At 41.4% G+C, this 15,523-nt stretch overlaps 2 protein-coding genes across 2 annotated transcripts in view; one reads left to right on the plus strand and one right to left on the minus strand.

Annotated features, from left to right (window-relative positions):
• Nucleotides 1-13,577, plus strand: part of TIMP3 (TIMP metallopeptidase inhibitor 3) — a 39,142-nt gene extending 25,565 nt beyond the window's left edge. Inside the window, exons 2-5 of the mRNA XM_026074589.1 lie at nucleotides 2,613-2,695; nucleotides 9,521-9,632; nucleotides 10,288-10,409; nucleotides 11,048-13,577. Of these exons, the coding sequence (XP_025930374.1) occupies nucleotides 2,613-2,695; nucleotides 9,521-9,632; nucleotides 10,288-10,409; nucleotides 11,048-11,245 (515 nt within the window). The 3' untranslated portion in view covers nucleotides 11,246-13,577. The remainder of the gene's footprint in view (nucleotides 1-2,612; nucleotides 2,696-9,520; nucleotides 9,633-10,287; nucleotides 10,410-11,047) is intronic.
• Nucleotides 1-15,523, minus strand: part of SYN3 (synapsin III) — a gene marked incomplete at its 3' end in the record, with an annotated part of 150,809 nt that overhangs the window by 83,644 nt on the left and 51,642 nt on the right. The gene's annotated exons all lie outside the window — the stretch shown is intronic.

Here is a 15,523-nt window from a genome sequence, read left to right on the forward strand (position 1 = left end):
AGTTTTTCAATTTTAGTATATCAGATATGCAACAGATGAAGATAAGACCTTTGACACCCTTTTATTATAGACTCCATTATCAGTGAAGTGCCCTGGAATTCAGAAAGCCTTAAAGAAATTGTGTTCTCATTGACTTTTAGGCGCTCTGTTTTTTATGGTTTCACTGGTGGTGGTGGGGAGACCCAAAAAATAGAAGGACCTAGTAACCTAGTTTTTTAAAGATATTTGCAGTCCTCAAGGACAGTGCTTCACTGTAGCTAATAAATTTTGAAGAACATAACAAATTGTTCAGACCTGGATTTACTAAATAGCAGAATAAATAAAACTGTACAAATGCATATGCTTTTGGTGCCATTGGGTAATAGATGTTTGGAAAAAAAATAAGAACAAATGTTTGACAATCAATGAACAAAGGTTTTGTTGGTCGTTTGAATCAAAGCCAGAAGGACTGTCTTACCTATTTTAAAATTTATTTGAGAATTCTGGCTGAAGCACAGGATTTAAATCAGAGCAGGGTGAGCTTGTCTTCATTCCACACCAGCCTCATGGAACAGGTTCCGGGAACTGGTCTGTATAACCAGGACTGTCTCTTCCTTTAAATCTGTTCTCCAGATCCTTCAGGAAGTGCCATTTAGGTCAGTAGGGACAACCTGTTCGCCTCATTATTTTGGTCTAGGCAGCAAACAAAACTTACCCTCCTCTTTTTTCCATTTCTTCCAGTAGGCTTTTATCTGTTTCAAACCTAAATGAGTTAACAAGCAACAAGGTCCTTGTTTAATGTCTTATACAGCTAGTCAAATGGATCTCTGAACTTTGCTGCTGCTCTTAGGTACTACTTTAATGCAAATGATAACTTGTTGGGTTTTTCTGCTTGTAAAGGAGTATCTTCCACCTCTTTCTCACTCCTTGCCTCCCTGGTTTTTAATGAAGTGCTTCCTGTGAGGCATGAATGTGATATGTTAAACAAAATGCAGATAAAATGCTGCAAAAAGTTTCTGTGAAAGGAGTACCCCTTTTCTGTGTAGGGAGTTATGATCAGGACCTTAATAAAGCTCAGAGGAAAAAGTTTATGTGGTCCTTTTTAGTTGCTGGATTTCAGAAGTCTGGAAACTTTGGGCCAGATCTTCAGTGAATATAAATCAGCACTGACTACAATGGCGTTGTGCATGTACGAGTTATATGTAAAACTATCTGACACTTTCATGCAAAAAAATTACTTTTGGGGGGATTTATATGTTATGGTTTTACATCATCAATCATGTTACGAATATGTTGCATCCTTTGGTTTATGTACTACTGGAATAATTTTCATGGATTCCATAATGAGAAGCCTAATGATCATATAAGATTTTAGGTAAGGTTTAAGTGGTCATATTGTAGTTTTGATGTTTCTCTTGGCTGATGGAAGTTTGAGTTTTTTGTTTTGTTTTTGTTTTTTTTTCCCTCTTTGTACAAGTTATTTTTAGGGTACAGCATTTTCTACCAATGATTCCTACTTCTCCAAGGATTGGTCCTCTCAAGTCTCATTTTCTGCAGCCCCTGTGAAGATTAAGCCACTTTTGGTGCTTGCATAACATGCTTCAATTGTTCTAGGGGAGAAAGCTTTAGAAAAACAATTCCTGCGCTGTCCCTAAGCTTTGCTCTCCTGCTAAGAAGGTGATTGCAGACCTTTTTCAAAGAAGAGGATAGATACAACAGTAGTGTTTTGTGCAATGCCCCAAAAATATAAGAGCAGGAGACCTGTTCATTAAGCAATGACTGTAAACTACCTGCTAGATCCATTTGAGGGACCTGCAAATCCTCATTTGTGGTAGATGAGGCTCAGTTGGCATTGCTGTGGTGCATATGTGATGCAGTGGAGTGTGTCTGGCTAGATTCTGTGTGTGTTTGCACACATGCTATCTCTCGCTCCCTCTCTGCTCCTGAGCATCCACGAACAAATAAAATGCAGTACACTTGAGTTCTGATGGTGGTTTCTGACTGCTCTGGCTGGTTTCACTCTGGACTTGCTGGTTGATGAATGATGTGTTTGTGCATAGTAGCCATTTGTTCAAGGGGACTGGGAGTTTTGTTGCACTCAAAGGTGGCAGCTGTAATGAAGTCCCTGGATGTGGGACATTCCATTGGGCTGGGTTGTCGTGGCTATTGGGAAACAGAATCTGCATGAGGCACTCACAGTACAATTTAAAAGTAGTTACTTGTTAAATCTCACTGTACTGAAGGATGTTCAAGATGAAAGAATATGAACTTCATCGGTTTGGTGCAAAGACTTTAACCTGTCTTGATCCTAGCTATAGTCTGTTTTATGGATTTCTGTGAGACTTTGACACAAGTAGTGCTTGTTCTTGCTCTTTATGAAAAACTAGATTTCTTCTAAATAAATACTTTCTTTGGCATCGTGTTTTTCTCATGCCTTGACTGTGTGTGGGGTTTAGAATAAATCTGGAGGATGGTTGGCATGGAGTTTTGTTTTATTTTACAGAATAATTCGTCCAAGTGGCTTTTTTGAAGTGGAGGGTATAGCCTAAATCTGTGAGACTGGGAGACCTGGTGGGCTATATCCAACTGTAAAGTTGTATATAATTTCTTGTGTTTTTCCTCTCTTATGACAGTGATCCGAGCTAAAGTTGTGGGGAAGAAGCTCATGAAAGATGGACCATTTGGGACGATGAGATACACTGTCAAGCAGATGAAGGTATGTTTGCAGGCATTTCACATTGGCTTGTAGATATGATAATGATTCTAATTAATGTGTAGTAACCAACAGAGGCTGCATCTTAAAAATAACAACACTGCAACTTTTCTTTTGGTCAGTCAGAATGGAGGGTGGCCAGCAATTGACAGAAATTTTCCTTGAGAGGGGAAAGGAGCAAGAAGAGGCCATGCTTGATATACAGTGCTGAATACCTGAATTCTTGCTTTATTTTTCACATTTCTGGTGGTGGAAGATGCCAGATGGGCCCCTCTGGATGCCAGAGTCCTGTTTGTGTTCAACATACACAGTGTTAGACTGTGGAAATGCAAGCCTTTCCATGCAATACTTTCATTAAGTTCAAGATGTGGGAATGGGCTTTTTCATCTCTCTTCTTTCCTTGTGTTCTTTGTGACCACCAGTTAGAATGATAGCATTTTTTCCACACACAGAACAAATGAAATTGTTACAGTGAAGTCTATATATAAAGACTATCCAGCAGCTAATGCAAACACTGTAACTATCAGATGCCATCAGCTTGGAAGAACTGTAAACTGTTGACTCGGAGGTGAAAAGAAGTGCATCTCATATACCAGTCCCTTGGTTTCTCTAGTTCCTCCCTCCAGAGCCCTAATTCTTTGCTACACAGATTGTGCTCAATCTGTTGCTTTGGACTTTTTCTTACTTTTTTATTTTATTTTTTTAACTCACTGTTATGTAATGTTAAAAATCAGCCCTAGTTGTTTTTTTTGGCTACGCTATTCCAGTCATAAGACTGGTTTGTGTCTTTTTAAAAAAAAAAAGGTAGGGGGGAGTGGAAAAGCTTGGCAAAGATTGCAGAAATCTGAAACATATTAGACAAACTAAAGGTTCAGAAAAAACAGTCACTTGCCTGCCTCATAACAGTAACTCTCTTTATAAGGCAGTTTATAGCTAAGCAACAAAGCTCTGAAGAAGAGACGTGAAGACTGTTTCATAAGCTATCACAAAACTGCACACATAGCCAAATCTGGTTTTAGCGTGACTCTTCCACTAGAGTGGAATGCTTGCACTTTGCATAAGAGGGCACGAGTTGCTGGGGTTATTAGTTTCCTTAATCTTTAAAAATATGTTTTTTTGCTTAAAAAGGAAATATATATGTGTTGGCCAACTTTTATTTGTAAAAGAGGCAACTGGTTTTGGTGGCGGGGTGAGACAATGCTGCCACTCCCTTTTTTTACCAGCTGTCCCCGGCCTCATCAGGCTTGCAGCACGCTATGCTCTTCTGGTCCAGCTTTGTCACCCTGCAGCTCAGCCAGTGTACCTCACTTCACAAAGCTACTTAGCATCCACGTGCTGCAGTGGCTTCATCAGCTCTTCTGTTTCTCCCTTTGTCTCCCTCTGCCCAGGACCCCAACACTTCTTTATGCTGTTCCAAGAGTTCAATGCTTGAGTTATAACATTTGCCTGTGTGTACGGCCACTAAAGGGTGCAATGGTGATCTAGAATGACAGTAGTTCCGAAACAAATTACACTTTGTTACATTTCATTACTCCTCTGCATGAGCACTGAAATTTCAGATATAAAGCACCTGCTGTGCAGGAGTGTGAACATAATAACTTCTTCTCCAGACCCAGTAAGAGCAGCTGATTTCTGCCCCTCTTGTCCTGAGGAACAAGGTCAGCACAGCACTTGTGCAGCCATCTGAAAATGAGATGACACTCACTAAGATACCTGACAGCAAAGCATGCAAATAAGGGAGGGGAAACAAGTATGTCTCAGCAATTGTGTGACAGCCTTCAAGTGCTGATTTCCCAGAAGACTATGTAGACTGTCGCAAGATAGTGGTATAGCACTAATGGAGGTTATAGCTCCTCAGAATTCAGCCCTGGTGGTTCATGTTCCAGTGCCAGAACAAGAAAGGTGGCCCAATGTTGTATAATGGAGTTGACCCCTGAAAGATGTACTGAGGTTCCTGTGAACCTGAGAAATTTTCAGAGGGTGAAACGAGCACTCTGGTAATGATTCAGCCAGCCAGCCTCAGTGAGCCTCAGTACTGGAGAACTCTGGAATAGCATTAAGCATTCCTCCTCTGACCCAAGAGCTTGTAGCAATGTCCCTGATGGGAGTGAAAAAGGCTTCTGTGTGTCTGCTGGCACAGGGAGGAGTGCAAGCCCAGGCGAAAGGAGTATGTCGAGTGGAGCAATAGCCACCCTACTGCCAAAAGACACCCTCATGTCAATCTCTACCTAAGACGTCTGAGCCTGTCCTGACTCTATTTTCATTGAGTTGTTCTGCAGCACAGGTCCAGGGTGTTTACAGCAGACACCGCATTAATCTGCAGCATCCCCATGCCAAGACCACAGGAAAACAATTGCCTTTTTGCAGGAGCAGATCCACAGCATTTTGTTAGGAAACAACATGAGCAACAAAAGCAAGAGAGATTTTAAAGGGGAGATCATGAGCTGGCCAAAGTGCCTCTATTGGCATGTTATGCCCTGCTGCATAAATGGTTGGCTGGTGGGATGTTGCATTGTGCATTTACCTGCGACCTTTGGCAGGAAGGAGCCTGAACCAGTCAAAGTGCTCAGTTGAACTGGAATGTCCTGAGGACATAGTTCTTGATAAACAAACAAACCAAGTATCTTCTCTGAAACCCTGCTGTCTTTCTGCTGAGCTAAGAGAGTTCAGGATAAAGAGGGATTCAGCTCCATGCAGTGAGGGAGCAGAGAGTGATGCAGCAAATCTTTCCCTTGCTCATCCCAATGAAAGCTGACTGTCCTCCTGCTGAAAAGAAAACTAAGGAGGCCTATGGCTCTGCACAGCTGCATGGGAACAACACTGAAGATAAAACTAACATGACAGTGTTTTTTGGCCAGCTATAAACCTGCCTGCACCTGCAGATGAAAAATAGACAAGCCGTTTACTCCATTTACTCTTGCTGAATTGCCTGTGAGAAGCATTGAGAGGCTTAAAAGGCAACGAGCTATCCTTGTATTTCTTTCATGATTTTCCTAAGTTTGCTGTGGCTGGTTCTTTCCTTCTCCCTAATATTCTTGAATTCATTGCTGAATTTCACAGCTAAACCAGCTTGGGGCCTGGATTAGAGCACAAGGTCAGACCCCAGGCATACAACAGTGCCAGGCTTTCTAGTGTTTAGGTATTCTGTTTGAAAAGGCCTTGTGCTTTTTCAAGCACCCCCTACCTCCTCCCATTGCTTTCTCAAATACTTCAAGAATATTTTAAGATCATGTGTCAGAATTCTGCACAGGTCTGATCTAACCTCTGCATGTTCTGTGGTGCTGCAGTATATTCTGAGAATGGCCCAAAGCTATTTCAGGAAACTGCAAATGAAACAAGGAGATAGGATATTACTACTCTATGTGCATGCTCAGTCCCATGTCAGTTGATCGTGGCAGCACTCAGCACAGGCTGCCAGAAGCCAAGAGGCTTTCTTCAGTTTGCTGCTAATCTGTAAAAGGAGTTAAAAGGGAGAAACGTGATAGTCAGAAGAGGAAAGAAGGGGAGAGGGTTTAATTTCATTTAATTTTAGGCAGCCTAAAATGAAGTGTCTAGCCTTTCCTGCTCTCTTGATTGTCAATGGAGAGAGACAGGCACCACCAAAGTGTGATTAAGCCTACCAGGTGTAGACAGCTGCTTTAGGGTGGACTGAATAGTTCTGGAGGTGCCAGTCTTTGGCATTTGACTGGAGAGGGAGCCTAATATATAAGAAGTACCTAAACTTTAGGCAACTGAAGTTAGGCAAGATGATTCCAGGCCTTGGTATCTAGTGTGACCTCACATGAGGGGGAAGGAGGGAGGAACATCATATCACAGGGTGAAGTTAATCATGCAGCAAGAACCACCACAGGATTTGCATGCACATTTCTGAGGCAGTATGGGGGCTGCTAAGGGGAATGCTGACACAGCCAGAAATGGAGGAGCACTAGCCGGCACCACCATGTGATGCTTGCTAATGCTTTGTTTCCTGTCATTACGTTTCCTAAAATACCCATCTGTGGTAACAGGAGGACTCCCAGGGTAGCAGTTAGGAGAGAGGCTAGCTTTATGGCTGGTTTTCTTATGGCTGGTCTAATAGCACTTCCAGGATATTTTGTGTATCCAAAAATAATGCTTAGGGTGTAGTTTTGTTTTTTTTGAAAGGGGGCATCTGTAGAAGATTCCCCCTTATCCTATTTTCTTTTTCCTCCCCTGAGGACCAAGGACATGGTGACTTTTCTTTAGTCAGATAGGATGAGGTAGGCCCTGTCCCCCCCACCCACTGGGTAAGTTAGCAAGATGTTTGCTAGCATTGCTGAGAATCATAGAGGGGTAAGCTGAAGTACTTCTTGAGAGCCTGAGCATGCTTCCTTCTGCAGCCCTGGCAGTGCTGTTCCTGATGATAATGTGAACAGGAAATTAGACACAGGGTCGAGAACCAGACCCCCATTCAGGTATCCCTAGTTACTTCAGAGGCAATCATGTTGACCCTAATGTTGTAGAAGATGCAAGGACTCATGACTGCAAGGGGCCTGCAGGAAGGGCCCGAGTGCCTCCTCAGAAGGATGATTCAACTTTCTGCACAGGGGCAGAATGGGCTCAAAGCATGCATGTGCTTTATGGCATATATGTAATTAGTCCACACTATCTGGATATTTTAGCACGAGGAATGAACAGACCACATGTACTGCGCACACACAGCGTACAGCTCTCTGCGGTATGCATAATGCACTGGCTGGAGAGGCTGGACATCCCCAGCTATTATCTTACCTACCGTTACACACTTAGGTGCTGTTACCTTAGCTTCTTGCTTGGTGCCCAATAAAATGAGATCTGAACACATGATCTTTATTACATGTGCATATCCTCACAGTACCCTTGTGAAGGAAGACAAAGCTGCTCTACAGATGAGGAACCAAATTATACTGAAGGCTAAATTACTCATCCAAGGGCACACAGGATGCCTGTGCCAGAACCTAGATCTCCAGCTAACTTGAGCATAATTGGAAAATCTGAGTAGATCATCCCATACCAACAAAATTGCAGGGATAAAGCCGAGATGGGGCAAGGTTCATTTGTTCCATATTTAGTGCAAGACTTGTGTGCTCACTGAAGGACACACGGGTATGTCCCAAACATGGTCCTGTAACTTTTGTTGATATTATATGATTAATTTTTAAAAATGCTTTCCTTGCATATTTGCCAGGCTTAGGGGGAAGGTTGGAAAATACCCTTTAGAATGTCTTCCTATACATAATAGTGTTGTTACTGAATTGTGAACTGTTAGAATATTATGCTGATTGGGGTAATACAAATACAGAAGAGAAGACTAGTGGGTGTCCAGAAGGTGATTTTACCTCTGAGCACAGGAAAATTGGTAGTAGTTTTTTATTTGTTTTTTTTTAAAGAAATGCTGTGACAGTATCTGAGCCTAGTGTAAAATCTGTTACATCAACAGACATCTGTTTACTGACTTCATAGAGGAGTGAATCATGCCTTTAACACCAGAAAAGTAGCACTGAATTCTGTTTGGGAAAAATAGTTTGTTTTTTTGAAAGGGGGAATAGTGAAAGATGAACAAATGGGGACACAAACTCTAGGATAATAGGGGACTTTGAGAAATAGAATACAGCCTGAAGGAGAATGGCACTGCTCAGGTGTTGATGTGGCAAGAATCTATAGCTCTGGGATTGTTTTTTCCCTCTTTTACCTCACTTCAATATTTGCAGTTGAATTGAATGTGCTTTTTATCAATAAATCTGTTGGAGAAAAGGATAGGCTGAGAAATGCTATGAAACTGTAATTCCCTCTGATGCCTATTGTTTTCATTTAACTTTTAAACGTTTACTGTTCATACAGTTGGTGGTAAAAGAGAGAGACAGAGTACTTTGAAAAGGTAACCAAATTTTCAAGATGAAATTTGGAGGAAAATCAAATATATCTTATTGGGTCCAGTGTATACATACGGTGGTTATTTCATCACTATGCACAGACTTCATTGTGCTAGTAACAGGCAAGCATGAGTTTTCCTAAAATGCAACAATTACATCAGGCCAGATAGGGACACACGATAATTTCTGATTCCAGAACTGTCAGAATATCTGTGGGTTCAAAATTCAATTAAACTGAACTGTGTGCTGGCTTCCACTTAAGCAAGATTGTGAAAAAGGAGGACAGTAGAGGAATTCTATATACATGATATTTTCTGTGTGGCACCCATCAGTACGAGGCTAATTTTAGGAGATGGGGTAGAATTCTGTTTCTGCTTTCATTTACTTTGAGAAACATTAAGTCCTAATTGAGGTCAGTGGGAATTGTGTATTCTAGGTGTTTGAAAAGGAGGCATTTGGTTTGAAGTCTTAAATCTAGTACTGAAAGCTTGCAACTCTTGCAGCATCGGCATTGGAAAATTTGGGCTATTGTTTTTTTAAAAAAAATCCCTTTAATGAGAGGAAGTTGTTAAAATCACATGAGGGAAAAAGATTCCAGACTTGAACTAATTTAATTTTTCCCCATTATGAGCTCCATAAAGGAAAAAGAAATTGTTCAGGATGTTGGCAGACATTGCAATGTCAGCACTTTGCTCACTTAGTGCCACTGGAACTAACAGAAGTGGGAAAAGAGGTCCCTGTGTTGAACTGCAGCAGCTTGTTACAGGTGGGAATTCTGCTCTACCAGCGGATATCAGTGGAGAGGCTTCCCTCAGAGTCCAGCTAATGCTGTTTGTCCTTCGCCTTTGTAAGCACTAAAAGTTCACTGCCTACCACCACAGTCTAGGAATTTAAATTCTAAATAATCTAAGTGAAAAGTTGTCTTCTTAAGATGACTCAAAGCATTTTTACTCTCTAGATGTACAGGGGCTTCCAGATAATGCCACATGTTCAGTACATCTATACAGAAGCCTCTGAGAGTCTTTGTGGAGTCAAGCTGGAGGTCAACAAGTACCAGTATCTGATTACAGGTAAAGGACACTTCTTTCTTCATAATCAGAACTTCTTTCATTCTGCATACACACCTGCCAAGACATGGACAGCTGTGTAGACAGCTCTATAAGCAGCTTCCCAAGTGTTGTGATGGCCAACATTATTTCAGTATTCGGTATTTCAATATGCAGAGAGTCTCATGACTCACTCTCAGCTTTAGATTTCCCTTTCTTCCCTTAAATATCTCTCTTCTCCTCAGCCATATAGTGACAAATATGCTCTATGACAGTAAACAGCTATCAGTGCATACCTGAGCTGGCATGTCTTTCACAGGGAACTGATTGCCACTCAGCTGTGACAGAAATGGAAGGAATCTTTTGGAATGAGCTGGAGTAATGCAGACTGTTGAGAGATGCAAGGAGATAGACATGTGACAGTTGCCAAGCTTGAGAGGAGCTTGACAGTATTACTCACCTGCATGTTGCTGGTGGTGCTTATAGCTGGTACAACGCTCCTAACTTACTAAGTGCAGTAAACTTGCTGGCCAGCAATTTCTGAGCCAGTTAATAAAAAGAAAGCAGTTGCTGAGCAGTAACTGAAGCCAAACATATTGAGAACATTAGCAGTCTCAGGAAACGAGCAAAGAGATTGAGCTGAGAAGTGCTAACTTGTGACCATGTCTCTGTTTTCAAGGCCGTGTGTATGAAGGGAAGGTTTACACTGGCCTATGCAATTGGTATGAGAAATGGGATCGTCTGACTCTGTCCCAGCGTAAAGGACTGAATCATCGTTATCATTTGGGCTGTGGATGCAAGGTATGTCATGTCTCTAATTAGGTGGCATTAAGACATTCAAACCGTAGAATTGTTTCCTCTGGCTGATCATACCAATGATGTTGGTGAACATCCAGGAAAGGAAATGGAGGACAGCAGTTTTTGCAGGAAAAACCGAACAATTCAACTTTAGTTTTGAGACCAGTGAAGAGACAGTCAAATAAAAATGCTGTGTCTGTGCCTTTTTAATGCCTTGTTGTAGTTAATTTGGGTTGGGGAACCCTTTCAGAATCCTTGCAGAATCATTTTGCAGGTGAATAAATTTGTGTACTGAAGGTCTGGCAAGATAAGTCCAGCTTTTTTCCTCTGTAAACATTTTGAGTAGTTAAAACCTCACAGCCTGGCAGTGGCACTAAGAGGTTGCTCATGGCCCCAGGCTTGTAAAAATAAAGGCACAAGCTCAATTTTTCTGCACCTGAAAAGCCCTTTTGACTCTGGAATTACCTGTGTATGTGAAGTTAAGCACATGCTTACGTGCTCACTGAGCTGAGGCTGAATTTTGAGTTAGCCAGCAAGGTTTGAGGGAGAGGAATTTTGGATCCCTTGTTTTTGATGAAAAGATATTTTGTATAATGTTGTTTTTCCATGTAGCCTTACCTGATTGCTTTTTGCAATTGCAGATTAGGCCCTGCTACTATTTGCCCTGCTTTGTCACCTCCAAAAATGAGTGTATTTGGACAGACATGCTCTCCAACTTCGGCCACTCGGGATACCAAGCGAAGCACTATGCCTGCATCCAGCGGGTGGAAGGTTACTGCAGCTGGTATAGAGGATGGGCGCCTCCGGATAAAACGATCATCAATGCCACAGATCCCTGAGCACACTATCCCTTCTGTATCTCCCCTCTCCCTTACTTGTGGCTGAGCTTCCTTTGGACACTAACTCTTACCAGATCATGATGATGACAATGAAATTAGTGCCTGTTTTCTTGCAAATTTTAGCACTTCAAACACTTAAAAAAAAAAAAGAAAGAAAAAAGAAAAATGTCTGTGCTATCTTACTGAATTTGTTGTAATCACCTTTTCCATTTTTTGATACCACTCATTTTGATCAGATGACATTTGGGAGCTTACTTTTGCACACCAGAGGAAAAAAAAGAAAAAAAAATGATGGAGCTCTTGCTCTCTTACATGTATCATTAGCTGTAGTGATATAATCTCTATTTTTTTAGGAAAACAAAAATTTAAAAACTATGCCAATTAGGCACTGTATTCTTCTATGCGCTAGCTTCCCCTCACCCCTCCTCATGCATTAAGTGCTGAAAATATGTAGACAAATCTATTTGAAGGAAAACAGGTTTCATTAATCAGATTGGCAAATGAAACAAACTGAAAAGAAAACCAAGCTAAACTCTGGAAAAAATGGCGTCCAAAAGAAATCCTCCTCTGTGGGAGAGATTGGCAACTTGATTGACTCCAGCAGTGGGAGGATTCACCTGGTGTGTCTGACCACATTATCTGGTAAAAGCATTGTTGACTGACTGTCCTAGCTAATTCAGTCGCAGTGTGAATGTAACAGCATGTTTGAAGTTCTGGCTTTCCCCAGGACAAAGGAGAGAGTATTTTATATTTTTGTTTTTGCTCAAAAAAGAAAAACAACCCCCCTTTCCCCTCTGTTCAGGGAGGTAAATCCACCTACAGCAGAGCAGATGAAATGCTGTGCCGTGCTGTTTTGAGCAGAGTTGGCCCCTGAAAATTCTTGCAGCTTAGCTTCAACAGCAAAACTAACTTGTGAATACTTTAAACCAAACAGATGCAAAAATATCAACTTTAAATCAATCACATGGGGGAGGGAAAGGGGAGCTAGAGCTCTTACTATAAAAGAAAATCTATTGCCAAAATAGTGTTTTGCTGAACTAAGATGTATATACATATAATGACATAAGCTATTTTTGACAGGACGTGCATATTTTTGGTGTTATAAACAAAAGAATGGTTTGACTGTGTTTTAAAGACAGAAATATTGACATTCCGAGTCAGTGAATTGTTTTCAAGATATTGAAGCTCCAGTGTATCTGCAGTAGTGGCTACAGTCACTGTTTCCTCTATGCCTCCTAGCACCACGGTTCCTCCCCTGCAGCTACACTAGCTGCATTTGTTTATATAGTGAAAGGAAGTGTGTGGGGGAGCTAGGCAAGGAAAAGCAGCCTCCTAATAAGTGCTGGATGGGATCATAAAATTTCAGCTGCCCAGAAGGTTCCTTCTGTGTCAAGTGCTGTTTCCCTCTAGGCACTGTTAAGCATAGCCCTGTGCATGTGCTCGTACCATGTCCTGCAGTGATGTGGGAGGAGGAGCCTTACTGTCTTGTGCTTTGCTGTTGACTGGAGAAGTTTTTTTGTTCTATTTTGTTTTTTATTAAGAAAACTATAATATAATTTTTCTTATCAAATAAAAATATTTTAAGTTTTAATGATGGTGAAGAAGGGGTGCTGACAAAATGGGTGACTGAGTTTTGGATGGGGAGGGTCTGGGCAGGGAGAAGATTACGCTTAACTTTGTTTTTGTATTATTATGATTATTTATCTTAAGTTTCCATGTATCTTCAGTTCATTCCACTTAGAAAGCAGAGCTGCCACCAGCAGGTAAAAGTGTTGCAACGATGCCAGTCTAGGGCAGTACAGCATTTTGCAGTCAGTGACCTTTTAAATCACTGGAGAGTTGCTTGGGGTGTCTTTGCCAAATGGAAAGGGTTTCATCTGAGGTGGGCACTGATGCATGGCCGTTTTTGTGCTGCATACATCTGCAGACATACACCTGTTGAAATGTGCTGTTTACTGGGAGAATTCTTACAGCAAAAAGTGCATAGCTTCATTTTTAAGATGAGCTTGAAGAGGCACTTTCAAAGAGTTGATGTAGGAGGGGTCAGAGTCTTCTGTGTATTTTTCTGCTGCTCTGAGTGGCAGTGCAGCACAAAGCAGATGAAAAATGAAWTGGACTTTCCTGTGATTCAGGCTTGGAACGCTTTCCAAAAGTCCTCTTCCCCATGACTCCTAAATTATGGGTTGGGTATCAGAGGGAGAATAGGGTGCTCCATAGCACCCATCATAGAGTCAGGTGGTGGGTCAGAATCTTGMCCCTTTTGAAAGAGTATTGGGTTGAGCTTTGGATACAGTGAGTCAATTTCTGTTTTAACCATGCAATGGCAAAAAAATCACCACGGGCCACTGATGGCAGAGGGGAGCCAGCCTCACCAGCACTGATGATTCCACCCTCACTGCTTGTGTTGTGTGGAATTGCTGTTGCTGGAGACAGCCCTTATCAAACTCAAGGTAATTTTGCAAAGCTGACATCTCTTTGAGCCGCAGCCACTGTTCATGGCTTTGGAAGGCTAAATGAAGAAGCCTCTCAATGAAGCGAAGTGTTGATTTCATTTTTCATTAGATTGCAGCTCTGCGTATTTTACCTGCTTACTGACTCTTTTAGCTAGCTGAGACATCACAGTATTGCACTCAAATTATTGYGAAAATATTTGCATTCTAATGCTATGAGGACTTGTGTCCCTATGTAGGATATWATGTAGCTGTGTGCTTTGTAAACAGAAAAACAGCAACTCCATTACCAGAAAATTTCTTTTTGAAGCAAATTCCCATTTTATATTGTAGAGGGTAAAATATTTCTGAGATGCTAACAGCTAGACCACTGGCAAGAGTAAGGRTTTGATAGCAAATTTTWTCCCTTGCTGTGTAAAGAAASAGTTGTTAAGGCTTTTAGAAATGTGGAGCCAAAAGGAGGGGGAAGAATCCAGTAAAAATACATTTCTTTTGGGAGGCTTCTTGACTTCCTTTCTGTGCATGCTATCAGGGACATGTTTTTCTTGGGCTAAGCTTTAGCTTGTGCTTGCATTAAGAACCTTGCATGAAGGTCCCCTTGAAGCAGGGGATGCCATAAAATGGATTGAACAGGCTCTAAATCAGACTTGAAGACTTCTGTCTTTCTATCTGCTCTCCTTTCTCCTGCCCTGCTAAGTCGCTTCCGCCTGCCAACGAACAAAACTTTCCCCCTCGTTAGAAGAGGCCATGCAGTATGTGGGCGCACGAGACATGGGGATGTGAAGAGGGCAGGTATGAAGTCCCCCCAGACTGTTAGACTCTGGAGTATAAGGGGCTTGCAGCAGCACGAGTATCTTCCTGTCACCTCCAACATGCTCTTCACTTCAACCCATAACCTAAGATTAAAGAGGAGCTGTCAATGGCACATGTGTGCAACGGCATGTACAGGATGAGGGCTTTTTTCTTATGCTTTAGATGTTATCAGCTTTATTAAAAGTACTTTTTAAAATGCATAGGTCATATTTCTAGACTGTTCCTTTTGTTAGTTATAGATATTTTCCTTATTTGCTTGAGAGTGTTTTCCTGTTTAGAATTACAAAAATATGAAAAATACTTTGAAGGTTTGGGAGAACCTGGGAATGATTTGATTTTCCTTTTCTAAAAGGAAGGGGATAAAGAGCAGGAAGAGATCTGTGCATGGAGTACCTTGAATAAAGTCCTCTTGAGGTCACTGGGACACAGTGATCCTTCTCTATGGGAGGGTAATGGGACAAAACTGCAATTTTAGGCCTGAAGTTCCCTTGTTTTGAAGAGTTACATGATCCTTTAGATAAGACTATTCTAAAACCTGAACGTATCACCCTTTTCCATTCTTACTGGTTGGAGCAAAATGATACCTCAGGGTGATGGTAAACACATCATTATGTTTTTACAATAAGTTTTGAAGTGAAGGCCTCCATGGGAACAAGTTCCCATTTTTTCAGAGGACTTTCAAACTATATCTCATTTACAGTGTCATTTGTAGCTTAGAAGGGCAGGACAAAATTTAGGGAACTGCACAAACTTTTTTAATGTTTTTAAAGCAAATCTCTTTTGGAGTTACCAGTCTTGCACAAAGTTAAAGAAAAAAAAACCTACTAAGCATTTGCTGCTGCTTTGCCTGTACTGGTTTCCGATTCTCTCTGACACTGTCCTTCCTTCATAGAGCCACTCTGCTGTTCCTGATAGTCACAGAAATTTGGGGAGGGAACCAAACCCTTGTGAAAAATCTTGTGCAGAAGGAATGTATTTGCTAAATTTTGTAGCACTGTTTACAGTTTTCCTCCAT

Source organism: Apteryx rowi, unplaced genomic scaffold, assembly GCF_003343035.1.
Source record: "Apteryx rowi isolate R43461 unplaced genomic scaffold, aptRow1 scaffold_390, whole genome shotgun sequence".
Taxonomy (NCBI): domain Eukaryota; kingdom Metazoa; phylum Chordata; class Aves; order Apterygiformes; family Apterygidae; genus Apteryx; species Apteryx rowi.